This window comes from Pelodiscus sinensis, chromosome 32, assembly GCF_052426305.1.
Source record: "Pelodiscus sinensis isolate ZL-2025 chromosome 32, ASM5242630v1, whole genome shotgun sequence".
Taxonomy (NCBI): Eukaryota; Metazoa; Chordata; order Testudines; family Trionychidae; genus Pelodiscus; species Pelodiscus sinensis.
Genome location: NC_143083.1, coordinates 3489822 through 3515049, shown reverse-complemented (window position 1 = coordinate 3515049; position 25228 = coordinate 3489822). Strand labels below are relative to the sequence as shown.

Here is a 25228-nt window from a genome sequence, read left to right as displayed (position 1 = left end):
CTTCCAGTGCGGGCGGCGCTGCTGTCACATCCGCCACTGGCCGCTCGCAGCGCGGGGCGGAGACTCGGGCTGCCCCGGCCCAGGAGCCTGGAGCGTCCGGGAGCAGCAGCGCCGCGCGCCGGGCCCGGCCGGGAGGAGTCCCGGGGGGGATGCGGGAGGCAGCGCCCGGCTCCAGCTGCTCAGCGCGCCAGCGGGCCCGGCACCGGCTCGGCTCGGAGCGGGGCCCGGCACCAGCCCTGACCCGCCGCCCGCTCGGGAGATCGCAACCGACACGAGACCCAGGTACCCGCCCCTGCAGCCCCCCCCAGCCCCCGGCCCGCCCCTGCCCCCCCCCCAGCCCCCCCTGCACCCCCCGGCCCGGCCCCTTGCAGCCCCCCCCCCCAGCTCCCGGCCCGGCCCCTTGCAGCCCCCCCCCAGCTCCCGGCCCGGCCCCTTGCCCCCCCCCCCCAGCCCCCCCCCAGCTCCCGGCCCGGCCCCTTGCAGCCCCCCCCCCCAGCTCCCGGCCCGGCCCCTTGCAGCCCCCCCCCCCCCCAGCTCCCGGCCCGGCCCCTTGCAGCCCCCCCCCCCAGCTCCTCAGCCCCCCCCCCCCCAGCTCCCCCCCCCCTCTGTGCCCCCCCCCCCAGCCCCCCCCCCCCCAGCTCCCGGCCCGGCCCCTTGCCCCCCCCCTCCCCCCGGCCCCTGCCCCCCCCAGCCCCCGCAGCCCCCCCCCCTCCCGGCCCGGCCCCCAGCCCCCCCCCCCTGTCCCCCCCCCTGCAGCCCCCCCCCCAGCTCCCGGCCCGGCCCCTTGCAGCCCCCCCCCCCACCTCCAGGCCTGCCCAGCAGTCCCTCCCCGGGAGCACCCGGCCCTGCAGCCCTCCCCCCTGCAAACCCCGGATCGGCCCCCTGCAGCCCCTGGACCAGCCCCGTGCAACCGGTCCGGTCCGCTACAATCCCCGGGCCTGCCCAGCTCCCCCGGTCCGGCCCCCGGCAGCCCCCCTTCCACTGCCAGTCCCCCGCCCCTCGCTGCCCCATCCCATCTGGGAGCACATTCAGCCCCCCCCTCTTCCGCGCCTCCCCCAGCTGCAGTCACCTCGCCCCCCCCCCCCGAGCATTAGCAGCTGATTTTCCCTTCCCCCGCCCCCCCCCATCCGGGGAGCTCCCGGTTCCCCCCGCCCTGACCGCTCCGAAGTTGCCCTGCTCAGCAGCCCCGACGCGCCTGCAGGATGTGTGTGGGGGGGGGGGGGGGGTGTCTCGCTGGCTCCTGACGTGCGGGGTGCGGGCCCGTCCCCAGCACCGGAGTGTGTGCGTGTGGCGGGGGGGGGGAGCCCATTGCCTGGCTGGATTCCCCCCTGGCTGAGTCCTTCCCCCGCTTAGTGTCACCCTCCGGGTGTGTCTGGGGACGCAGATAAGTGTTTCTGTAGCACAGACACTGACATGTGTTGGGCCTGCCGTCTAGATAAGTGTGTGTGTGTGTGTGAGTCTAGCACAGCCAGGTATGTGAGTGTAACACACAGTGGCTGTATGGAGACATGTCAGGAGGAGGTGGGGGTGGAGGGTTTATCCTGCATTTCTGAGGTATGGGCAGATCTGGGGGTGAGCCTGGAGTGTGGATGCTGCCGTTCTGTCCTGCCTGTGTGCAGCAGACTTAGGCGTGTGCCTGGGATCCTGGTGGCTGGGTGCAGGACGGTGTATTCTGGCACATGTGTCTGCAAAACACAAGCACAGGTTAGTGGTTGAGCGTGGTCTCTACGCTGCCTGTGGTGTACTGGTGGGTCGGCACACGCGTCCGGTGAAGCAATGCATGCGTGGCCTGCGGACAAGTCGTGCCGCCGCACGTGCGTCTAAGGTCTCTGTTGCGGACGCGTATCTCTGCGTGGACAGGTGTGGTTCTCTAGGTTGTATCTCTCTGCTGGGGGGTGGAATCTCCTGTCTAGCAGCTGCACAGAGCAAACCTCTCCCAGCAGGGGGGAAGAATGGAAGTGCGATGCTGATATTGGGACCTGTTGTTTTGGGGAGCAGTGCGGGGGAGGGGGATAGATGATTTTCCATCTTCCTCCAGCCCCCTGGCAGCTTGTGTTGAGAGGCAGGGGGAGGTCACATCAGAGGCCCAATGCGCTGCTCTTGCATGCACAGGCCTAAATCTGGAGGAACTCCCCCGACTGCACAGCAACTGGGGATTTACACTGGGGTGAGGCTAGAATTTGCTCCTGAATGTAAAACAAGCACCACACTGGGGGAGCGGGAGAATCCATTCATGTTGGGATCCCGGGGGGGGGGGGGGAATGGGCAGTTATTCGGCAGAGAAATATTTCCATATAAGCCCCCTGTTTCATGCTGAATGGCACAGGCCTCGCGCTCCCTCCACCCTTTCCTCTGCTTTCCCAGCCTTGCAGAAGGAGGGAAGCAGCTGGAGAGGAATTCCTCGGGGTCTAGGCTAGTGGAACATTCCTCCGTTGGGAGGTTCTGCCCTGACTTGCAGGAACCACATTAGTTGGCTGTGCGTTGAGTTCCGCCTCCTGGCTGGGAGCGTGTGCCGCAGAATTCCCGCCGGCGTGTTGGGCATTGGGGAATTGCGGGAGTGAATGTGGTGCCGCGACCGTGCGTATGGGCATCACACCTGCAATATGCTAGCCCCGTGTTCCAGCATCTGAGCTGAGCCTGAGTGGGTGGGGGCAGGGAATCCGGCAGTCATCAGACTGCAGGATCAGGGCCTTGGTGGGCATTGGCTGATGTGTGCTGTGTGGGGTTTGAGGTGCAGTAAGTGTGTACCAATGGGTGTGCATTGGTCAGAGTGTGGCTTCCATAGATGTATGGTACAGCTTACATGTGGTTGTTGTCAGTCTGGGTGTATGTGTGGTTCTGGGTGCATTGTGTAGATGTGCGGTGTGTGGTTTTTTTGGTGTGGGGTATATGTTGGGTGGGTGAACTGTGTGTGGTTTTCAGTGAGTGGAGCCCAGCATGGAGATGGGTTTGTGTGGGTTTCGATGAGGGCATGTGTGCTGTGTGTGTGTTTTGATGACCGATGCGTGTTGTGTGGGCATACTGCATGTGGTTTCTAATGACTGTGGTGCGTTGTGTGGGTGTTTGTGGGTGGTTTTTGGTGAGTGTATTGTGTGGGTGGGTTTTGTGGGTTTCTTATGAGTGTATGTGTGTTGTATGAGTGTGCTTTGTGCATTTTACAGTGTTGTGTGAGTGTGCATTGTGCCATTTTTGGTGAGAGGCTGTGTGTTGTGGTTTGTGGGGTTTGGAGTGAGGGTCGCATATTTTGTGGTGTGTTGTATACTTTCTAGCAAGAGGGTTGTAAGGTGTATGTGTAAAGCATGTGTTGTGTGGTGAGGTGATGGATGGTGTTTGTTTTTCAGTGAAGAGTGTGTATTGCATGCATTGTGTGATATTTCTGGGGAGGAGCGTGTATTGTTTGTGCTGTGTGTGTTTTTCTGGACAGGTATGTGGGAGGGGTGTGCATAGCACATTTGTGCTGTGTGTTTTTCTGGGGCGGGGTGCGCAGTGTGCAATAGTGTGTTGTGTTACTTTCACAATGTAGGCCTGGATGCTTTTTTTTGCATGCAGTTTCTTACTGACTCCTTATCCAACCCGCTTCTGCCCTAGGCTGTTGCTGACCGGCGTGGATGGACCGAGGGCGGCCGACCCCGCCTCGACCGGCACCACGGTGCGCAGGACATGCCAGGCACGTGGGTTCTGACGGCCGGCGAGGGCAGGCTGAGGAGACCGGCTGTGACCAGGCCAGACCTGCTCATTTTTAAAAAATCCTTTTGATTTTTATTTGTTAAACTGAAAAATAAACTGCACTGGGCGCTCGGTGCCGCTGCCATGAACGGGCTGTCGGTGAGCGAGCTGTGCTGCCTCTTTTGCTGCCCGCCCTGCCCCAGCCGGATAGCAGCCAAGCTGGCCTTCCTGCCCCCGGAGCCTACGTATGCCATCGTCCCCGAGCCGGAGCCCGCAGGCAGCGCCAGCACCACTTCCCTGAGAGGAGGCGCGGCAGGGCGATGGAAGCTGCATTTGACGGACCGGGCGGATTTCCAGTACGCCCAGCGGGAGCTGGACACCATCGAGGTGTTTCTAACCAAGAGCGGCCGTGGGAACCGGGTCGGCTGCATGTATATCCGCTGTGTGCCCGGTGCCAGGTGAGTGGCACGCCGCGCATGGGTCTGGGCACCAAGCTCTCCATGCAGGGCACGACCGTGGGTGTGGACACCGCTGGGGGCAGGGTTCCCAACTCAGGGCCTGGGCGCATCTGCAAATCCTCTGCCCATGACACCTTGGTAAGCCGGTGCCGGGGGGGGGGTAGGGGGCAGGGTGCCATCCTGCCCTTCTGCAGCTCCGACATGCACGACTTCCTGGCCTGCAGCAACTCGGCCAAATCTGGCACCTTCCCCAGGGAAATGCCCCAGTCTCAGGGATTTGGAGAGGCCTGGGCACACGCTGTTTTGCTCATAATTTGAATTGGGGATGGAATTAAATAAAAAGATGGGAAGGAGGGAGGTAATGAAGCCATAGGACGTGGTGTCCAGACTCTTGGGGTCCATTCCCAGCCCAGCTGCTGACCTTGGGCTAATCGCCCTACCCCGTGACTCAGTTTTCCCCATCTGTAGAATGGGAGAAATAATGCTAGGCCAGAGCATGGGTTGTGATGCTCAAAGGATGTTGCTGGCACAGGACAGAGGATTACTGAGTAATGATGGTGAGGCTGAGTACAGGCGCCGGGCTGGGCTGGGCTGGAGTTGCCCGGGCAGCCTGTGGGTGCCTGCCCCTTTGCTGGACACATTCACAGCTCGCAGGGGAGCCCCAGCCGCCGTCCCAGGTCCCGAGGCCTGGTCCACCTTTGATGGGCTGGTATTCCCTCATGGGAGTGCAGGGACTTGGACTCCGGCTTGCTGGCACCTTGGTGCAGTTGGCCAAGCTGGGAGCAGGGGAAGGCAGAGAGAGCTGCAGCTTTATTCATGCACTGTGGAGCAGCTCTGCCGCCTCCTCTCTCTGTCCCCACCCCGACCGACCTTCAGCCCTGCTCCCTCCCCCGCTTAGTGAGCTGGACTTGTTAGTCTTGTTCGCTGAGTCTGGGCGTACCAGGCCCTGACTCGCACCTGGAACCCAGCCACTCCCTGGAGCTAGGAGTGCCAGTGACACCCCCTCCCCCGGCCTCTGTGCCCCTCCCCCGACCTCTGTGCCCCTCCCCCAAGACCTCTGGGTCCCCCTACCCCCAAACCTCTGTGCCCTTTCACACCCCCATATGCCCCTGCCCCAGATCTCTGTGCTGCTCATGCCATGATTAGAGACCCCACACTTGGTCGGGTGTCTGCCTTGGTGCATCTTCCCCCCGTTCTGACCCTGCTGCCACTGGGGGCACCAGTCCATGAGCTGCTCAGGTTTTGAGGTTCCTCCCCAGAGCGTGTGACCCCCGACCCAGCGACCCCAGCGCCCTCCGTTCCGTGCTGTCCTGCCCGGGCCTGGCCCTGCGGCACCAAAGCCGTGTCCCTTGGAGGCGGGATCTCCGTGATGGGATGGGCACCAAGAAGACCTGGCAGGAGCCTAGGAGGAGGCCCATGAGCTCACAGAATGTCAGTGCCAATGAACCCGTTCCCCTCCAGCCCCACCCACACCTCCGGCTCCCTAGTCCGGGCAAAGGGCTGGGGCTGCCTTCTGTTCGGCGCCTCTCCTTCCGCTGGGTACGCCTGGGCGGTCTCTGTCCGGTGGGGGGTCGGTGTCCCTGATGCCAGAACCATCCTTGGATCCCGGGCAGCAGTGAGGCCGAGGGCGGACGGGGCGGTGATTCCAGGGTGGGGTGGGCTGTGGTTGTACTGTGCGGAGGAGCCGTTGGTGTCCAGGACTGCTCGCCACACGCGCCGTGTTGGTTTCAGCCACTGCCTGTCCGGTCTCGGGGTCCCCTCCCACACAGCCATACGGAGCGGGCTGGGGCTTTGGGACCCTCAGGAGGAGAATTCATGGCTCAGGCCCGTCGGTGATTTCCAGCCCCCGGTGCCCCGTTTGACAGACCCCTGCTCTGGCGCCCATGGCCTGGGGTCCCGCTACTGCAGAAGCCAGGGAGAGTTTTGCCGTTGACGTCAATTGAGCTGCGATTTGGGTGCATCGCGTGTGAAGCCAGAAGGAACCTTGAGAACGTCTTGTCTGAGCTCCTCTGTATCGTGGGCCAGAGCATTGCACCGTGACCCCCGTATCGAGCCCAGTCCCTTGTGCGTGGCTAACGCAGTGGTTTTCGGCCACTAGGGATCCACAGACTGTGTCTAAGGGGTCCATGAAAGGTTCTTGCTGCCATAGAACAGTGACTTTTGACCTGGGAGCCGTCAGCTGTAAGATTTCCAAATGGCTCTGCACCTCCATTTGAAATAGTTCAGGACCCTGCAAGTGAAAAACGGTTGAAAATCCCTGGGCTAAAGCATCTTCCAGAAGGGCATTGCCGGGTCTAGATTAGAAGACAGCCAGAAACAGGATTCCACCTGGTAGCTTGATCCCCCAGGCCTCCCTTGGTGTCTGAAGTTGTGATCATAAAACCAATGGAGCCATGTTTGTGCAAATTGGGGTCTAAAATGTTAGAGATTGTATTTATTAACAGGCAAAACCAGAAGAGCTTTAAAGACACAAATGTGATGTCTTTATTTCCTGCTTTGCCTCTCCTGTTTGTTCTGGCATCAGAGAACCATAGATTCAAGGGCATTTGGGGACCACTGGGGTACGCTAGTCCGAGCTCCCGCATGACGAAGGCCAGAAAGTTGCCCCCAAAATAATCCCTAGAGCAGATCCTGTAGAAAAACCTCTCATCTCGGTTTGAAAATAGACGGTGGAGACTCCACCACAGCTCTTGGTAAATCGTTAGTTACTCACACCGTTGAAAACACAGGCCTTATTTCCGGTCTGAATTTGTCTAGCTTCAACTTCCACCCATTGGATCGTGTTGGGCCTCTCTCTGCTAGATTGACGAGCCCAGTATTAAATATTTGTTCTCGGAATAACATCTTGACGTGTAGACACCTAGATCTTTGCCGTCAATCCTGAGATGGAGGGTGTCTTAAATATTAACCAGCCTTCTACATGACAAGAAGCAAAGGGCTTAAACTGCAGCAAGGGAGGTGTAGGTTGGACATTAGGAAGAACTTCCTGCCTGTCAGGGTGGTTAAACACTGGAATAAATTGCCTGGGGAGGTTGTGGAATCTCCATCACAGGAGATATTCAAGAGCAGATTAGGCAGACACCTGTCAGGGATGGTCTAGACGGTGCTTGGTCCTGCCATGGGGGCAGGGGACTGGACTTGGTGCCTCTCGAGGTCCCTTCCAGTTCTAATGTTCTATGATTCTTATGCCTGGGCTAGTGACTATTTGTGATGGGCAAGTAAAATATCACTAGTTCCCCACCTGCCCGTATGTTTCTTGCTGTTTAGGTAAAGGATGTTAAGCATTGGGTAATGGCTAATTGAATAGTCGATGAATTTTGCATCAACTATTCGATTAGTCGATAGGGCTGTGGCTACACTTCGAAGGCGAAAGCGCCATGTGGAGCCCGGGGTCAGCTGATCCCGGGCTCCACGTGGTGCTGCCACTTTGAAATGCCGGGAGGAGCCTGACGCCGGGCTCCCCATGGCATTTCAAAGTGGCAGCGCTGCACGGAGCCCGGGGTCAGCTGGGGAGTCCCGGGCTCCACACGGCTTTGCCACTTTGGAACGCCATGTGCAGCCTTGGGATACCCAAGCGGTCCTCAGGCTGCACGTGGCTTTTCAGAGCGGCAGCGCCGCATGCAGTCCGGGGTCTGGCCTCATGCTCCATGTACCCCCTCTTCTCTCTCCCCCTTGCTGCTTCTAATCTGATAGAGGCAGCAAGGAGAGGAGGAAGCGACTAGTCGACTAATCCTTCAGATCCCTAGTTTAGGTTCTTGTTCCTGAGTGTCTTTCTCATCATCATGAAGACTGATTATTATATGGGCTAGCTGAGCCCCACCTCGCGTCCGTGCAGCGGGCTGAGAGAGGCAGAGATGGGAGGATGCGGTGGCGAGGGGGGACAGGCGAGCGGTGGCACCGGGGACAGGCATAGAATCATAGAATCATAGAATAATAGGACTGGAAGGGACCTCGAGAGGTCATCGAGTCCAGCCCCCCGCCCTCAAGGCAGGATCAAGCTCCGTCTACACCATCCCTGACAGATGTCTATCTAACCTGTTCTTAAATATCTCCAGAGAGGGAGATTCCACCACCTCCCTTGGCAATTTATTCCAATATTTGACCACCCTGACAGTTAGGAATTTTTTCCTAATGTCCAATCTAAACCTCCCCTGCTGCACTTTAAGCCCATTACTCCTTGTCCTGTCCTCAGAAACCAAGAGGAACAAATTTTCGCCTTCCTCCTTGTGACACCCTTTTAGATATTTGAAAACCGCTATCATGTCCCCCCTGCATGGGGCAGGGCAGGGTGCAGGAAGATCTGGGGGGCACTGGCTGACCCAGGGTGCAGGAAGACTCGGGGGGGCTGAGGGAGGGATGGGCGAAGCACAACGGGCAGGGACTTACCGCCAGCCCCACCACTCGCAGCAGCTCCCGCTTCTCTTTGTCCCCGGGCTGATGTGCCACTCGGAGAAGTCAGCGTGCCGCAGCAGCAGCTGCTGGATGGACCGCGAGGCACTGCCCCCTCTGGGCTCTGCTGCCCCCACCTGCCGGACAGGCTGCCCCCGAGGCGCTGGAGCAGCTCAGGGCCCTGGCCCGCCAGCCACCTACCCCAGCAAGCACAGGTCTGCATGGTACCACAACCCCCAGCTCCTGCCGCACCTGCTGGCCACTTGCATTTTTCTCCTGCACACCCCATGGTGCTGCTTTTCAACCGTGTCGTCCCCCTTTGATGCCAGGACATGGGGAGTTCCGGTGTATTCCTGTGTTCTCTGTGACAGGCGGCGTGACAGACACCTTTCCTCGAACACCAGTATTGCCAGGCAGCATCAGAGACACCTTTGCACCAGGTGTTGTTGAGTTCCTGTATTCTCCGAGGCTCCACGCTGCCCCCTGCAGGCTGGAATGGGACGTGTCTGGCCCACCCCAAACCACTAAAACTCTGCTGCTGGTAGTTCCCTGCCCTGACAGCTGGCGAAGGGCAGACCAGGGAGTGGCACTGAGGCCTCGTGCTGTATGTGCCCTGCCCTGGCGACTGCTGTTCGTCCTGCCTGTGGCTGCGCTTAGCAACCCGCAGCTGCTGCGTAAGCTCTGCACAGCCGGGCGCTTCCTCCCAGCTGCCTTGGAATTCCTCTGTCGCTGCCTTTGTTCTTACGGCAGAGATGCAGCGGGATGCCTGTGGCTTGGCAGGCCTGGGCATCAGCTCTCTCAAATCGGGTGGCTCTTTGGATGGAGCCCTTCGGAGGTCGGTGATTCAACATGGGGTATTGCCTCCTCAGAGGCAGTCCTGCCCCCTGGTGGGGGGGTGGAAGTGGGTCTTTCTGGGGCAGTTACACCTGGCTCCTGGGCCAGTTGAATCCCTCTTAGGTAGTTACCTTCTGTGGGGCAGTCACGCTTCCTGTCCAGAACACTTACACAGTGCTCCAGTGCAGGGTTAAACAGCTGCCATGTGCCCGCTCCAGAGGTGGGTGCCTCTTAGTGGCAGGTGACGGCAAAGTCCCTTATCGATGTACAGTTCCCATTTGTATTGAAGCTTAATGAAAGGGCATTTGTGAGGGGCTTTGACAGCGTTAACAGCATGAGCCTAGGGCCATGTCTTAGTATTGTGTCCAGTTCTGGGACCCCACTACAGGAAGGATGTGGACACATTGGAGAGGGTCCAGTAAAGGGCAACCAAAATGATTCGGGGGCTGGAGCACATGACCTACGAGGAGAGGCTGAGGGATTTGGGTTTGTTCAGTCTGCAGAAGAGAAGAGGGAGGGGGGATTTGAGAGCAGCCTGCAGCTCCCTGAGGGGGGTTCCGAAGAGGCTGGCGAGAGGCTGGTCTCAGTGGTGGCAGGTGGCAGAACAAGGAGCAATGGGCTCAAGTTAGTGGGAGAGGTCCAGGTTGGATATTAGGAAAAACTATTTCCCTAGGAGAGTGGTGAAGCGCTGGGCTGGGTTCCCTAGGGAGAGGGTGGAATCTCCATCCCTAGAGGTTTTTGACACAGCCCTGGCCGGGTTGACTGAGTTGGGTTGGTCCTGCCTTGGGCAGGGGGCTGGACTTGATGACTCCTGAGGCCTCTGCCAGCTCTACGGTTCTATGATTCATGTCTACCCTCCAGGTGCTGTAGCATTGCTGTGTAGATGCTTCCTGTAGCTGTGGAAGGGGCTTTTCCACTGCTGTAGTGGATCCCTGTCTCCGAGTGGCAGTTGCTAGGTTGATAGAAAACGTCGTCGTCTTCGGCTGCTCTGTTTCAGGTGCTCACCTGTCTCAAGTCCTCGGTCAGGAATTTTTCCTGTAGCAATGTCCTTTTTGGCTGCCTCCTTGTGCCAGACACCAAGGCCACGTAGAGACAAGTGAGCGAACTGCCCCAAGTCCCTTCTTTAGCGCCTGAGACAGAGCCCTCGAGTCTTCCTGGGTCTCTTCTTGGCCCCAGGCGTGGTCTCTGAGACCCCGGCAGTAGTGGCTGCTGCCCCCTTGAAGCTAGAAGTGAGAGCTATATTTTCACGTGGTATAAAATGCCTGCTTAAGCAGCCGTGCCTTTCGGGTCGAGTGCTGGATTGCATCTTTGGGGTCCTGGGAGTTCCTCGCTCTTCCACTGATCTGTGGATGACCTTGAGCAAGTCCCTGCCGTTCATCTGCCTAGTCTGTTTAGTCTGCCGGGGGTTTTCTGGCATAGGGGCTGTCTCTTAGCGTGTGCCTGTGCAGTGCTAGCATGATAGAGCCCTGGTCTTACTTGGGGACCTCGAAGAGAACCACTGCACAACTCAGAAAGAGAAACCGCTGTCACATCTTTAACTTTAATGGTGTCAATCCAAATTTACCCCTCCTGGGCATCTGGCCAAGTAATATTGGGTATCGCAGTGGAATCATTTTGGGGATGGCTGCTCCAGAGGAATCAACTTTGGGTAGGTTGGTTGCATGTAACACTTTCCATCAGAAGATCTCAAAGCGCTTTACCAAGGAGGTCGGTGTCATTTATCCCCATTTACCGATAAGGAAACTGAGGCACAGAAAGGGGAAAGTAACTTGTCCAAGGCCTAGTGGTGGCAGACCTGGGAGTTTCACCCTGGGTGAAATCTGAGGGGCCGGTGAGGAGGGCAAAGGGCGGCGCTAAGTGCAGTGTAATACGTGGCTGTCCCCACTGCGTGCGTCTGGGGCAGTGCGCATCTGTGTTCGTCTGACTGGCCCTCATGGTTGCCAGGGCTGGGGCGGCGAGCTGGAGCCTGGCCCTTGGCCGTGACGGTGGCTGTCCCTGCTGCCCGGCGCAGGACGCTGCTCACAGCGGTCCTGGAGAGGCACCGGAGGCAGGGTGGCCGAGGCACCTGGAGCACAGTTGAATTCGGCTGGGCTGGCCTAAGCTGCCCAGGTGATAGGGGCAAGAGGGGAGAGATCCTGGAATCCAAAGGGCTGCCAGACTGTACCAAAGACCACACCAAGGATCTGCTGGACCGTACCAAGGACCATACCAAGGGTCCACCAGAACGCAACAAAGGTCCATCGGACCGCACCAAGGACCATTCCAAGGGTCTGCCGGAATGTACCACGGGTCCGCCAGACCATACCAACACTCAGCCAGACTGTACCATGGGTCTGACAGATCACACCAAGGGTCCGCCAGGCGGCATCAAGGCTCAGTTGGACCCTACCAAGGACCACAGCAAGCAAGGGTCAAACAGACCCTACCAGAAGTCAGCTGGACCAGCTAGATCGTATCAAGGCTCAGATGGATTGTACCAGAGCTCCGACAGACCACTGCAAGGGTCAGCTGGACCAGCCAGATCACGCCAAGGATCCCCCAATCAGATTGTAGCGAGGGTCAGCCAGATCAGCCGGACCCCGTACCAAGACAGGATCTGGGGGGCTGGGAGGGGGGACAAGAAGAGCTGGGGAGGCTTTTGTGCAGTCCATGTATGAAGCTGAGGGAGACGGCTGGGGTTTGATGCTGCTCTAGGGGCCATGCTCCCAGCCGGGCTACCTGCCACCCAGCCCCCTTCCCGCACGGTTCGTGTGCTCCGTGGCTGGTGGGAGGCCGGCTGTTGGACACCAGGTCTGGCCGGGGGTCGTCCCTCCCTGCATCCAAGCCCACATGCTGCCCCAGCCCTGGATTTCAGGGTGTGTGTGCTAAGATCTCCATGCCTCAGGTCTGTCCTCTGGAGCTTTCCTACTGTAGGCAGTGATGGGGCCCAGAGCAGGCAGACGAAGGGGGAAGAGAGAAACTAACTGCGCCCAAGTGGGATTTTCCCAGCCAAGCACACCAGCCAAACCAGGAGTAACAGAACAAGCTGATCTAGCGCAGCCCTGCCTCCACCTTTCCCTGCAGGCTCCTGGGTTCGGCACATGGCTAGGACAGGCTGGGACTGCAGGGGATTTCTTTACCTGGAAGCCGAGGAAGTGTGTTAGCACCTGGCCTGGCTGCAAGTGCTGCCAGCCAAGCCTCTCCGCCTTGTAAATTTCAGCAGCCTCATAGACGCCAGCCCTGTCTAGCTGCTGACGCGCTGTGCCAGGTGCTGGATCTCTGATCTCTCTGGTGGCTGGGATCCAAAGAGCATGTGGCTCCCCTGCCCCTCCCTTCCCCTGGGCTGTGGGGGGCTCAGGAGCTGCATTTCCCTGCTGGGCTTTGAAGATCTGTCCCCTCACAGTTACATCTCTGTCCTCGCTCTGAGCAGCGCGTGCACTTCCATGCTCACGCCACGCCAGTGGAGGAGATGTGCCCCCCCCCATCTGACAAAGGTACCAAAAGCCCCCACGCAGCACAGCACAGCACCGCACCGCACCGCACCCTCGAGCACGTAACTGGAAAGAGATGAGGCAGGGGAGTTAACATGGTGTATTGGACCAGATTCCACAGAGGAGAGAAACAAGCTTTCAAGCCACACACAGCTCTTCTTCCAGTCTGGCAAAGGTCCTCCCAGCAAAATGCAAGGTGGGACATTGGATTAGCAAGGGAGCATTTCAGCACAGTGCTCCATTAACACCTCTACAGCAATAGGACACGCAGAGGGAGTTAGTCAGTTACATGGTTGTAATAAGCTCTATATCCAGGGTCCCTGCCGTCCGTGCTTTTTAGCATCTAGCAAAGCTATGACTTCAGGCTCCCCTTTTGAAAGCGTTGTGTGGGTTTCCTTTGTGAGGACGTGGACTAGTAGATCAGATATGGAGCGATCGCTTTGTGAAAAGTGTCCACCCCCGGGGTGGTAGGTGTGTTTGGCTTTTGTCAATTTCCTGCGTGAGTTCATTGGAGAACAAAGTGATTGTCTGGTTTTACCCCCACAGCTGTATTGTGGTATTTAGTGCATGGCATGAGGAGCAGGCGTGTGTGGGACCCGTGGATTTGGAAAGATGGATTGCAGGGCGAGGGGAGGGGATCAGTGGAGATAGGGCTGTGGGTTTTGCAGCTGTTGTTCTGGCAGGGCCTGGTGCCACTTTGCATTGGTGTGTCCTGGTCTGGGGGGAGCTTGTTTGTTGGTGATTTTGAGGATTGAAGGCCAGAAGTGGGGGTTCAGGAAGGATTTCTGTCTGCATGGGGTCCCCATGGTGTATGGGTTCTGGCTGCTTGATGGCACCCCGTGTGGATGCCAGTGGGGGGTGGCGGGTGATAACGAGGGCTGCGTGGTCAGAGAGGTTTTATTTCTGTATTGAAGCGGGTTCTCCTGGGTTTTTGGGTGGCCCCTTCCTTGATGCAGTCTGCTTCTCTGGCGGCGTGTCCTAGTTTGGTGGCGTGAAGGCGAGTTTCAGTGCGTTACGGTGTGTAACCCGGGCCTTCTCCTCGGAGCATATTCTGTGGGGTGCCTGGCGTAGAGAGCAGCTTTCCTGGTGTGTCCGGGGCCAGGGGTGTTACTGGAGCGGGGAAGGTCGGTGTGGGGATCCGTCGGTGTGTGGAGGGTCCCTTGGCTGGAGCTGACCGTGGGGTCCAGGAAGTTGGCGCTCAGATGGAAGGGTTCCAGTCAAGGCTGCTCCCTCCACCACTTTGCCTCTCGGTCCTGCTGGGACCCTGGCTACAACTACCCTGCAAACATCCCCTCCCCTCCCTCTAAGGTGCCGAGCTCAGCGGGGAGAGCACCAGCTAGCGACCCATGACCGCTGCCCACAAAGCCCACCCCACGCAGCTCTGGCTCAGCTTCCTTCTGCGGCCGGAGCGGGGTGAGGGGGCAGCATCGGCCTGGGTGCTTGGTGGGCCCAGCCCCCTGCCTGTACTGGCTACGTGCCATGAGGAGCATGCAGGGGGCTAGAAGAATGTCAGACTGAGCTGGGGGGAGGGGCTGGGTCAGGCCTGGGGAGGGGGCTGGTGATGTGGAGAGGTTGGGGTTCCCTTCTGCTGGAGTTAGGAGTTCTCTTCCCATCTCCCCCGTTCTCCCATCCGGTTCTTCTCTGGAAGGCACCGGGCCCCCCCTCACGCCCTCTCCCTGGGCTGCCTCGCACCCCCCTCCTTTGACTCCCCAACACCATGCCTTTCCCTGGGCTCCCCCTGCACCCTTCCTTAGCCCCCCATGCGCCTCCCTACCCTCTGATCTCCCCTTCATCCTCTTCCCCCCCCGGCTCCCCCAAGCTCCCCTCCCCCTCACCTCCTCCCTGGCCCCTGCCCGTGGCTAGCCAGGTGCTCCAAGCAGCTCCCCGGCCGGTGCTGGGCTTGCCCTGCGGTGCCCAGCGATGTCCCTGGGCCTCTGGCTGCCCCTCTGCGGGCACTAACCTGTGGCTCTGTCCCGCCAGGTTCACGGTGCTCTTCTCCCACGGCAACGCTGTGGATCTGGGCCAGATGTGCAGCTTCTACATCGGCCTGGGCACCCGCATCAACTGCAACATCTTCTCCTACGACTACTCGGGCTACGGCGTGAGCACGGGGAAGCCCTCGGAGAAGAATCTCTACGCCGACATCGACGCGGCCTGGCAGGCCCTGAGGACGAGGTGCGCTCCGCCGGGGCTGCGGGCCTCTCCCGGGGGGGGGGGGGTGCAGGAGGATCTGACCTTCCCTGAGTCCTGTGCAGGTGCTCGGTGCTGGAAGCCCAGTGCTGGCAGAGCAGAGGGGCTGCGGGCCAGGACTCAGGGCACTAGCAGAGCTGTGGAGAGGAGGGACCCCGCGGCTGAGCTAGCCGGAGCCGCAGGAGCGCTCCTTTGGGGAGATCTCTGCAGCTTCCCTCTGCACTTGGTGTCGGAGGGCAGCTTTCCCTGCGGTCGCACAGCCCCTCTGCGGGGGGGCCGGGCAGTGCACAATGGGGGCGACAGGCGGGAACCCTCCACACCTTTGAGAACCTGGGGAAAGGGTCCAATTTCAAAGCCTGAGAAGGGGGCTGTAAGGGGAGGGGATGTGGGGAGAGAGGGGCAGAATTCCCAGCTATCTACAGAGGGGCGGTGGCCTTATGACTTCAGCCTCAGCGAGCTAGGACTCCTGGGCTCTTTTTCTGCCTCTGCCACCAACTCGGTGGGTCACGTCACTGTCACGTGCCTCAGTTTCCCCATCAGTTCAGTGGGGCGGTGGAACCCAGACTCGGGTGGGGAGCTGTGTTCCAGGTGCAGGGAGGCAGGATCTCGGGGGCACTCCGCTGGGATGAACCGTCCAGTGCTGCGGGGAGTCTTGTTTCTACAGATTCCCCACGGGCTCCATCCTCTAGCCCTGCAACCGGCAGCTGTTTGGGGTCGGGGGGGGCTGGCAAGGCAGTGCTGGCTGCAGCACATGGCTCTGCCCCTCCACCTGCAAGAAGCCCCGTCCCCCAGTTCCCTAGGTCAGCCTAGATCCGCACCAGAGCGAAAGGCACATGGCTGAGGCCAAGGGCAGGCAAAGCAGGGCGGGGAGATCTCCTCTCAGCCCGGCATCCCGTGACCGAGGCCAGAGCGGGGTCCCTAGAGCATCAGGAGCACCCGCAGGTGCGTGGGTGATGCCCCAGCTGCTGGTGGAACAAGGAGACCTGGAGGAATTCTCACGGACACTCTTTTTTTTCGGTGAAAGAGGCAGATGCAGGTTGACTGAGAGATTCTGTAAATTCTGATTTTGGCAAATTGTCCTGGCCAGAAGAAAAGCAGCCTCGGTCGCCCTCCCCCTCCCCCGTCGAACCAGCCGCGGGGTGTTCGTGGGACGCTTTTGAAACGTAACGTTTCAGTTCCGCCATTCGTACGTTCCTTGAGTGTCACAAACAAAGCTCGGGGAGGGGGAGGGGGAGGAAAGGCTGCACAGGAAAACGTCTGGAGTGAGTCGTCCGACTTGGCCAGTTTGCACAACGTCTGAAGGTTTGGGTGTTGAGACACCGTTTTTTTTCTGGAGTTTTCTGAATGGCCAGCGACCTTCTCCCCCCTCCACCGCCCCAGCTCCATTTCTCTCCCGGCTCTAGGTCTGAGCCTGTGACTGCTCCAGCTGGGAGCTGCGCTCAGGCAGTAGCAGCCCTGTGGTGCCTTTAGCTCTAGAGGTCCCTGCTTTGGAGCCTGGTGCATTGGCATAGGGGACATCCAGGGGTGACCGTGGCTGCTCGTCGGGGCCTGAGGGAGGCCCGGCTGGCGCACGACACGGCACCTTGGTGCCACAGCAGCTCGGGCTGCAGGGAACCCCTCGCCCCCGAGGAGACAGAGCTCAGCGCCAGGCACTGCACAGGGCCGTGGGGGCAGGGAGAGCCAGGACAGCCCGGCGGCCTGCGCTGTGGAAAACAGGAAATCTCGCTGGACAAGATGGAGCCACTTGCAAGAGCCTCCTGGGGGAGGCTGCTGGTGGGGTGGGGGCAGGGCTGAGCTAATGCCCGGGCAGTGGGGGTGGGCAGGCTCCCGGGGACCCCTAGGGCTTGTCTTTGGGGTGGCCAGTTAGACCATCGCCCAGGGCACCTGGGTCTCTACTCAGTTCCCGGAGGGCAGGGCCGGGGGGTGGGTTTAACTGGCCACCGCCGTGGCAGCCTCTGCTCCGAGGCTGGGCCTCAGCGGCTGACGCCCCCTTCCTGGGCAGGGGTGGGGGCAGCGTCAGGCCCGGCGAAAGCTGGCCCCCTTGCCCCGAGTAGCCAGGGCTGGGGCTGCCGATGGGAAGGCGCAGCAGGAGGGTGTGAGTGGGGCTCGGAGGGCAGGGCGCCTCCTGCAGGCGGGTCATCGTGGCGTCCGGAGGGCTTTTCCGCTGGGGGAGCAGCGGGGGCAGGTGGCAGCAGGAAGCATCCTGGAGGATCAACCAGGAATCGAACCCTGCCAAGTTGGCGTGCAGGGCGGGGCCCGGACGCTTTCTCCTGCCGATCGGCGCCAAGGGGGGGCCGCATGGACTGGATGCTGGGGCTGACAGGCGGGAGGGCGGCCGGGCCGGGAGCCCCAGGGCCGCTCTGGAAGGTGCCCAGCACAGGGGGAGGTTGGTGCCCGTTGGTGCGGCAGGAAGAGGGCCTGGGCGGTTTGGTTTGGAGCGGCAGGGCGAGGCTGGCGGGAGGACTCCGGGGGTGACTCAGGATGCGCAGCGGAAGCTTTGAACTGGACGGGAGGCTCCCTGACCCAAGGCGGGGAGGGGACTGGTGTGACCAGCCGAGTAGAAATCCAGTGAGCAGAACTCCCCGAGCAGGGGCTGCCCAGTTGATTGTGCTGCCGAATGAGGCAATCTCAGCCCCAGAGCGCTCACGAGAGAGACACCAGGCAGCAGGGGAAACCGAGGCACGGGGCAGGGACTTGCCCAAGGCCACTCAGCGGCAGTGCTAGGAGCTCCCTGGTTTCCCTGCGGCTCTACCCACTCGGCCGCACTCCCGCTACTGAGCAGGGAGGTGTGTTCCCCCTGTGGCCTCTGGAGGAGGCTGCCTGTGGAAAGAGCCTGGGCAGTCCCAGGCCGGGGCCGGCAACTCTGCAGCGGGGGGGCGGAAGGGACAGGCCGAAGACAGCGATTTATCTAGTGGCACCAGGCCCCACGGCAGAGTGGGTGTCTCTGCACCAGGATGACTCATCGGCCAGCGCCGTGGGGAGCCTTCCGGTCTGGGGGAAGGCAGGACGTGGGCTGGGCACTCGGCAAGAGGAGCCGCCTTCCTCCGCCAGCCCTGGGGCGAAGTGGCTGGACACCTCCTGGCATAAGATGCTGAGCCGGCTGGAATGGCCCAGGCGGACCCCCTGTCCCTGGGGGTCCCTGCTCAGTGCCAGTGACCCTGCACGACCGGCAGCTCCCTTGTGTTTCGCCCAGAGGGAAGGCTGCGGACTGAGGGGCCAGAGCAGCCCCGCCAGGGCCTAGCGATCCAGCCGGAGCAGGGAGCCTGGGGCGGGTCGCTTGCCCGGCTGTTGCCCAGGCTGCGGGTAAACAAGGCTCCGTCCCCCGGGCTGCCGAGCTGCATTTCCCCCAGCGCCGCGCGCCCCGGGGGCCGCTGACGTGGCTGATTGCACCGCGTCCGCCTGGGTCCCGCAGGCCGCCCTGCCCGCGCCCTGGGCGGAAGTAGGTCAGAGCCGGGCGGGGAGCCCTGCAATGCGGAGAACCCCGACAGCCGGGGCGGTTTGCTGCAGCCGTTGCTTGGGGAGAGGGCCGGGGAGCCCGAGGCAGGGCTGGGCTATTCCAGCTGCCGTCGTTGTGGGGGCTGCAGCCCCCCCCCCCAGGGCTGCTCAGTGCCCGGGCCGGAGAGCATCAGACACAACAGAGCCCCCCACGGTCCCTCCCAGGCCCCTGCAGTCCCTTGTGCCGGCTGTGGGCCACTTGCCCACCCTTGCTCTTGCCTCTGCTCCTGCTTCCCACACTGCCCCCCACCCTCAGCAGCTCCTGAGCCCGTGCCCCGAGCTGGAGCAGCCCCCTCCCCCCCCAGCTTTCCCTGCCCAGTGCCAGCCCCGCAGGCCTGCGCACAAAGGGTCTGGGCGGGGCTCGGTCACGTTCGCTGTTGGCGATGAACCAGCTCGCAGGGACCCAGGGCAGCCCAGGATCTCAGCATGCCCGGGGGGGGGGGGGCAGGTTCAGGCTGGTCCAGCTCGACTCTGGGTGTGGGGGGGGAAGCAGCCACTTGTACAAGGGGCAGGGCCCAAGCCCCAGAGGGGATAAGCCAGTCACCATGGCAACCTCAGCCTGTGTAGGTTGGCCCCGAGTGGGAGCCTGGGGGGGCAGAGGGATCAGACCCAGGGCGGGTAATGTGGGGGTAGTAGGGAGGGGGAAACCGACTGCAGTCGCGGTGCAGGAACCAGCGCGGTGCCCCATAGATCTGCACAGCAAGAGGGAGGAGGCCTGTCGTATAAGCGGGGGCATGGCGGGAGTGTCTGGGTCTCACCCCCGGGCACTAGGATCCCCGTGGGCAGGGGGAATCCACGGCCTGATGTCCTCCGCCCGGGGCCCCTCGCTGACGCAGGGGAGCCAGGCCTGTCACCCACCTCCCGGCTGGGGGGGACGGTGCCTTGCTCGGGTCTGTGTTGTGTGAGCAGGGGGCTGCCTGGGAGTTAACCCTGCGGGTTCCCTTCCTGCCCAGGTACGGGATCAGCCCGGAGAACATCATCCTGTACGGGCAGAGCATCGGCACGGTGCCCACCGTGGACCTGGCCTCGCGCTACGAGTGTGCCGCCGTGGTGCTGCACTCGCCCCTCACCTCGGGCATGCGGGTGGCCTTCCCCGACACTAAGAAGACGTACTGCTTTGACGCCTTCCCCAAGTGAGTGTCCCCCGCCCAGGCTGCCCGGGGATCATCCCACGGGGGCTCCGATTGCAGCTGGCCCGTGGCGGGGTGGGGGGGAGCACAAGGGATTGTGGGTAAAGGGTGGGCCTGGGGGCCCTGTTTTCTGTGTGGATACCCCAGTAGGAGGCTTGATTATCCCCATCGGTGCCTGTGTCTGGAAACTGGGGACCCTCTGGCTGCCCTTCCGGAGAGCCAGCCACCCCAGAAAGGGCAAGGAGACCGGTTCTATCCCACCCACCCCGGTTTCGGGTTGCCTCCATGCTTGCTGGGCCCCAGCGTGGGTGCCCAAGGCAGTTTCTCCTCTAGAAGTAGCCCTGGGCCCCCGCCCCCACAATGGTGAGACCCCAAGGAGCCTGCAAGACGCTGCTTTGTACCCACAGCACCCTGCCCTCGTTGGGCCCTCAGTGCACCTAGCAGGCAGTAATTGCCCCAGTCGACGTGGGAGGCGTTTCCGCACGTTTGCTAAGTCCCGGTCGGCCCAGTGACAGCCCTTTGGGTACGGTCACGCTGCAGGAAAACCCCCAGCTGGCCCTGCTCTGCTGACTCGGGCTACAGGGCTGTACAGCTGCAGAGTAGGTGTTCAGGTCGGGGCCCAAATGTCCACTGCCGTTTGGTGGCCTGACACGCCCGAACTGGTCCGGCCACGGCTGTTCTATTGCTGTGTCCACACGTGGTCAGTTACAGGCAGCAATCGGAGAAGGGGGCTGGAGGGGGTCTGGGGGGCTCGCTAGTCTGCACCTTGCGCTGAGACAGAACTAAGTAAACCAAGGCAGGTGTTTGTCCAACCAGTTATAAAAGCCGCCAGGAACGGGGCTGTGCCATGAGGAAAAGCCCGGGGGAACCCTGCCAAGAGACCTAGCAGGTCCTCCAGCACTGGGCATGTCTCCATGGCGATCGGTTGGCTCTGTCGGTCTGCGGTTCCCTGGGGCTGCCTGAGTTCAGAGCTCATTGCAGGACGCCCGGGGGGAATCTCTGGCCCGGGCGTGTAGGAGGGTCAGAGCAGATGCCCACTTGGGAGTCCAGGATTTGACAGGCCAGGCTGGTAGAAGCCCCCGTTTTGCCTTGGAGCGGGAGCACGGCGGAGCAGGAAAGGTGCGTTCTGACCCGAGGCCGGCGAAGAGGCTTTGGACCGGGCTGAGCCGTTGCATGTTCTGAACCCGAGTTGAGAAGACGCCTCGGGCAGCGGAGACGTACCCTGATGGGCCAGCCCTGTGGAGCCTCCCCCTAGGCCCTTTCCATCAGCTCTGCCCCCATCTCGCTAACACTGGTCTGTGGGGCATTAGGGAAGATGCAGCCCCTATTGTGAGGGGTTTGCCCCCTAGCTCAGAGTGGGGTGGGGAGGTGCCGGGTATCCTGGCCTCAGTTCCTCCACCCCCAGCCGATTGTCCTGGGCTGGGGGCCGTTGGTTGCTTCCCCTCCTCCACCCCAGAGGTGGCTGCATTTTGGTGCCTGGGCTGGGGCGCCCCTTGTGGCGAGCGGCGCTCGGCGCAAGGCTGGCTTTGCTCAGGGACCTGTTTGCTTCTCTCCTCCCTGCAGCATCGAGAAGGTGTCCAGGATCACATCGCCCGTCCTCATCATCCACGGCACGGAAGACGAGGTCATCGACTTCTCGCACGGCCTGGCGCTGTACGAGCGCTGCCCCAAGGCCGTGGAGCCCCTGTGGGTGGAGGGGGCGGGCCACAACGACATTGAACTGTACAGCCAGTACCTCGAGCGCCTGCGGAAATTCATCTCCCAGGAACTGGCCAACCAGCGCAACTGAGCCCCCGGCGCCACCTCTTCCTCGCGTCCGGAGCGGGGATCGGGCCCTGCTGCTCCGCCAGAGGAGGGCGACCGGCCTCGCCTGCAGCTCACGCTGAGGCTGGCGAGCGGGAGGGTCCCGGCGCGTGCTCAGCTGTACATTGTGTGGCCCAGCATGGTGCTCCGGGCTTGGCCCGTCCGCCTCCCAGCCAGGCCCTGCAGACGGGACGTGCTGGGCGGATCCCGTTTCAGCCTGGCCAGCCCGGCTAGAGTCCCCGTCTTGTCTTCACTGTGGGCTGGGGAAAGGCCCCCGGCTCCACCTTCCTGACTCCTGCGCCTCGGGCCCAGGCCGCTTTCAGTCCGTCTCCAGAGATTGTGGGTTCTGGCCCCCGTCACATCGAGAGTCGCCAGCAGCTCAGGAGCCCCCTTTGCCCAGCGTGCGGCCGTTCGGATCCTGCCACCCAGCCGTCCCGGAGTCCCGGCCATAGCCCGAGGCCTTTTCCTAGCAGGGATCTGATCACTGCATGAGACACCCCCCCCTTCTGCCTCTCCTAGGGCAGCAGCAGCAGAACGGTGGAGCAGGGCTCGGCCCTGAGCAGGTTCCCTTGGAGCCGACACACCAGTGAGGACCAGGTGTGGGGGGATGACGCTGGGTCTCGCGGCTGGGAAGGAGCAGCCCCTGCTCTCGGAAAGGAGTCGGGCGCGCGTGGACACGACGCGCGCTGTCCCCAATCTCCGGTGTCCGTCCTGTCGTCTCTTTCCACGGGACGCCCCTGCCCGTGGGGCATCCCCTTTCTTTACTCCGGCTGTCTGCAGTCAGACCCCTCCAGCCACGCTGCCAGGAGGGGAAAGAAGAATAAAGATTTAAGATGTAAAATTTTACAAGACAGCTCCCTGGTGTCCGTCTGGGGCCTTTTCCCCCTCGGGGGGTCGCAGCTCGGATGGTTTTAGAGCCCAGCACGGAGGGGGGGCATCGCACCGGAGGCCAGATTTCCCCTTTCCTCCCAAGGAGCTTGGGGCTGCAGCTTGCGTCCACTAGCAGGGGCAGACCCCTGCCCTCCCCCCAGGCTCATGCCCCCTCTCTGCATCGGAGGGAAGCCACTGGGGCGCCCCTTTGCGGGCTCCATTCTGGGCTGCGAGGCGACAGTAAAGGGGGCAGGTCATGAGCTTTATGCCACCTCTGCTGCCCTCCCGATTCCGGGGCTGACACTGCCCCCAGGCTAAGCCAGAGTAGCCCCTGGCTGCTCCAAGTCTCTGATGATCTGTGCTCCTATTTCTGGGACCCAGCCCCACAGGATCCGAGCCCTTCACAATCATTAATGTATGTATCCTCCTAACCCCTGGGGGGTGGGGCAGGGCTCATCCCCATTATACAGAGGGGAAACTGAGGCACCAATCAACTACAGCTCCGGTTGATTTTGGAGGGAGTTGGGCACCCAAAATGCCTTGCCAAAGGACCCCAGGGAGCATGTACCCAGGCAGGGAGATGAACCAGCCGTTGGACCTGCTCTCTCCCCTCCCCCCGTGAAGGGTGGGGATCCCTCTGATGCCTTGTGTGCTGAGGCTTGTGAAGCGGGCGGCGTGTGGCAGCTGACACTGGCTCAGGGCCGGCTCGTGCACCTCCAGGGCATTGCAGCAGAACGGCTCCTGTGCCCCCAGGGCCGGCTACGGGGGCCAGCGGGGGAAGGGCAGCCTGTCCCGAGAGGGGTCAGTTACCCCAGTGTGGCACGTGTCCCCCCAAACCCCTTTGTTAGAGCCTGGTGCGTCTGCCCCTTGCTGCGGGGGCCTCTCCGGGGCTCTGCCCTTTGCTCCATGGCCGGGCACGGGGCTGGCACGAACCGGGCACCAGAGCTAGGGAGCTGCAGCTCCACCCCCACAGGGGAAAACCAGTGCAAGAGGAGCCTTAAGCCCCCTCCCCCCCCAGGCTGAGCTACAACCCCAAAGGCAGCTGGGACTGGCAGAAAAATAATGGGGTGCCTGGGCGAACGAGGGATTAGACTCTGCTGTGAGCTCCAGGCCTCCCCCCCCCCCCGCACTCTCAGTTCTGAGCTCCCCCCATCAGTGCCCCTCACTCCCGCCCCGCAGCCCCGGGCCCCCCCTGCCGGTGCCCCTCACTCCCGACCCACAGCCCCGGGCCCCCCCTGCCGGTGCCCCTCACTCCCGCCCCGCAGCCCCGGGCCCCCCCCCCTTCCGGTGCCCCTCACTCCCGCCCCGCAGCCCCGGGCCCCCCCCCCTTCCGGTGCCCCTCACTCCCGCCCCGCAGCCCCGGGCCCCCCCTGCCGGTGCCCCTCACTCCCGACCCGCAGCCCCGGACCCCCCCTGCCGGTGCCCCTCACTCCCGCCCCGCAGCCCCGGGCCCCCCCTGCCGGTGCCCCTCACTCCCGCCCCGCAGCCCCGGGCCCCCCCTGCCGGTGCCCCTCACTCCCGCCCCGCAGCCCCGGGCCCCCCCCGCCGGTGCCCCTCACTCCCGCCCTGCAGCCCCGGGCCCCCCCCGCCGGTGCCCCTCACTCCCGACCCGCAGCCCCGGGCCCCCCCCTGCCGGTGCCCCTCATTCCCGCCCCGCAGCCCCGGGCCCCCCTTCCGGTGCCCCTCACCCCCGACCCACAGCCCCGGGCCCCCCCTGCCGGTGCCCCTCACCCCCGACCCACAGCCCCGGGCCCCCCCTGCCGGTGCCCCTCACTCCCGCCCCGCAGCCCCGGGCCCCCCCTGCCGGTGCCCCTCACTCCCGACCCGCAGCCCCGGGCCCCCCCTGCCGGTGCCCCTCACTCCCGCCCCGCAGCCCCGGGCCCCCCCTGCCGGTGCCCCTCACTCCCGCCCCGCAGCCCCGGGCCCCCCCTGCCGGTGCCCCTCACTCCCGCCCCGCAGCCCCGGACCCCCCCCCCCTGCCGGTGCCCCTCACTCCCGCCCCGCAGCCCCGGGCTCCCCCTGCCGGTGCCCCTCACTCCCGACCCGCAGCCCCGGGCCCCCCCCGCCGGTGCCCCTCACTCCCGCCCTGCAGCCCCGGGCCCCCCCCGCCGGTGCCCCTCACGCCCGACCCGCAGCCCCGGGCTCCCCCTGCCGGTGCCCCTCACTCCCGACCCGCAGCCCCGGGCCCCCCCTTCCGGTGCCCCTCACTCCCGCCCCGCAGCCCCGGGCCCCCCCTTCCGGTGCCCAGCAACCTTAACCTGAAGGGGGGGTCAGCGTGAGAGGAGTGATGTCTGTGCAGAAATGTCAGAGGCCCGGTGCTGGGAGCGGGCGTGTCCAGCCCTACCGGGGGTGGGGGCAAGCCCGAGGCAGAGGAATGGGGCTGGGGGAGTCAGGGGAAGGGAGGGGGACAAGCCCCACTAGCAACCGGCAAAAGCCTTGTTCAGAGGGAAAGGTTCCCGAGTGCCTGGCTCTGCCCGGTTGCTCTGAGTGACGGCAGCGCTGGGGGGGCAGGAGGGGGGCCACACGTGGAGGACGTGTCCATGCACACACGTGCACTCACCCCCACTGCAAGCTTTGGGGCCTGGTAAGGGCGCCTGTGTACCCCTAGCAGGGCAGGTCAGCCCCTGAGGGGTGTGCTGGGGGCTCCTTTCTTAGCGTCCCCCCTCCCCCTACGCAGGGCAGGTCAGCCCCTGCTGGGGCGCTCGCGGCCCCTGTCACCAGGGACGCGCTGGACAGGGTGGGTCACGTGCGGGGGGGGGGTGGTTTTTGGACCCGTTGGGGGTCCTGAGCCTCCCCGAGCCCCAGCTGGGTCCCTCTGTCCCAGGTCTGGCCTGGCTGCTGGCTGTGCCCCTCCTCCTCACTGGTCCCAGAGCCTGGCCCCCACGCCCCGCCAGCCTCCCCGGGTGCCCGGCATGTCCCCGCC

At 62.9% G+C, this 25228-nt stretch overlaps 1 protein-coding gene across 3 annotated transcripts; it reads left to right on the top strand.

Moving 5' to 3' along the window:
• Positions 1–22284, top strand: ABHD17A (abhydrolase domain containing 17A, depalmitoylase). 3 transcript variants are annotated; one of them, XM_075903233.2, is made up of 5 exons: positions 1–282; positions 3589–4124; positions 14798–14992; positions 19456–19635; positions 21196–22284. In XM_075903233.2, the coding sequence occupies exons 2-5, from the start codon at positions 3811–3813 to the stop codon at positions 21419–21421; spliced, it is 915 nt and encodes a 304-aa protein (XP_075759348.1). In that variant the 5' UTR covers positions 1–282; positions 3589–3810; the 3' UTR covers positions 21422–22284. The 3 variants fall into 3 exon arrangements, with proteins under 3 accessions (XP_075759348.1, XP_075759351.1, XP_075759349.1); XM_075903236.2 differs by lacking the exon at positions 1–282 and adding an exon at positions 2448–2577; XM_075903234.2 differs by lacking the exon at positions 1–282 and adding an exon at positions 2674–2694.
• The last annotated feature ends 2944 nt before the right edge of the window (positions 22285–25228 follow it).

Bases quoted from the DNA above. Each gene is read 5' to 3' on its own strand.
- ABHD17A (XM_075903233.2), top strand. From the start codon at position 3,811: ATGAACGGGCTGTCGGTGAGCGAGCTGTGCTGCCTCTTTTGCTGCCCG. The intron at 14,993-19,455 runs GTGCGCTCCGCC...CTTCCTGCCCAG, and splicing joins TGGCAGGCCCTGAGGACGAG to GTACGGGATCAGCCCGGAGA. The intron at 19,636-21,195 runs GTGAGTGTCCCC...TCCTCCCTGCAG, and splicing joins TGCTTTGACGCCTTCCCCAA to CATCGAGAAGGTGTCCAGGA.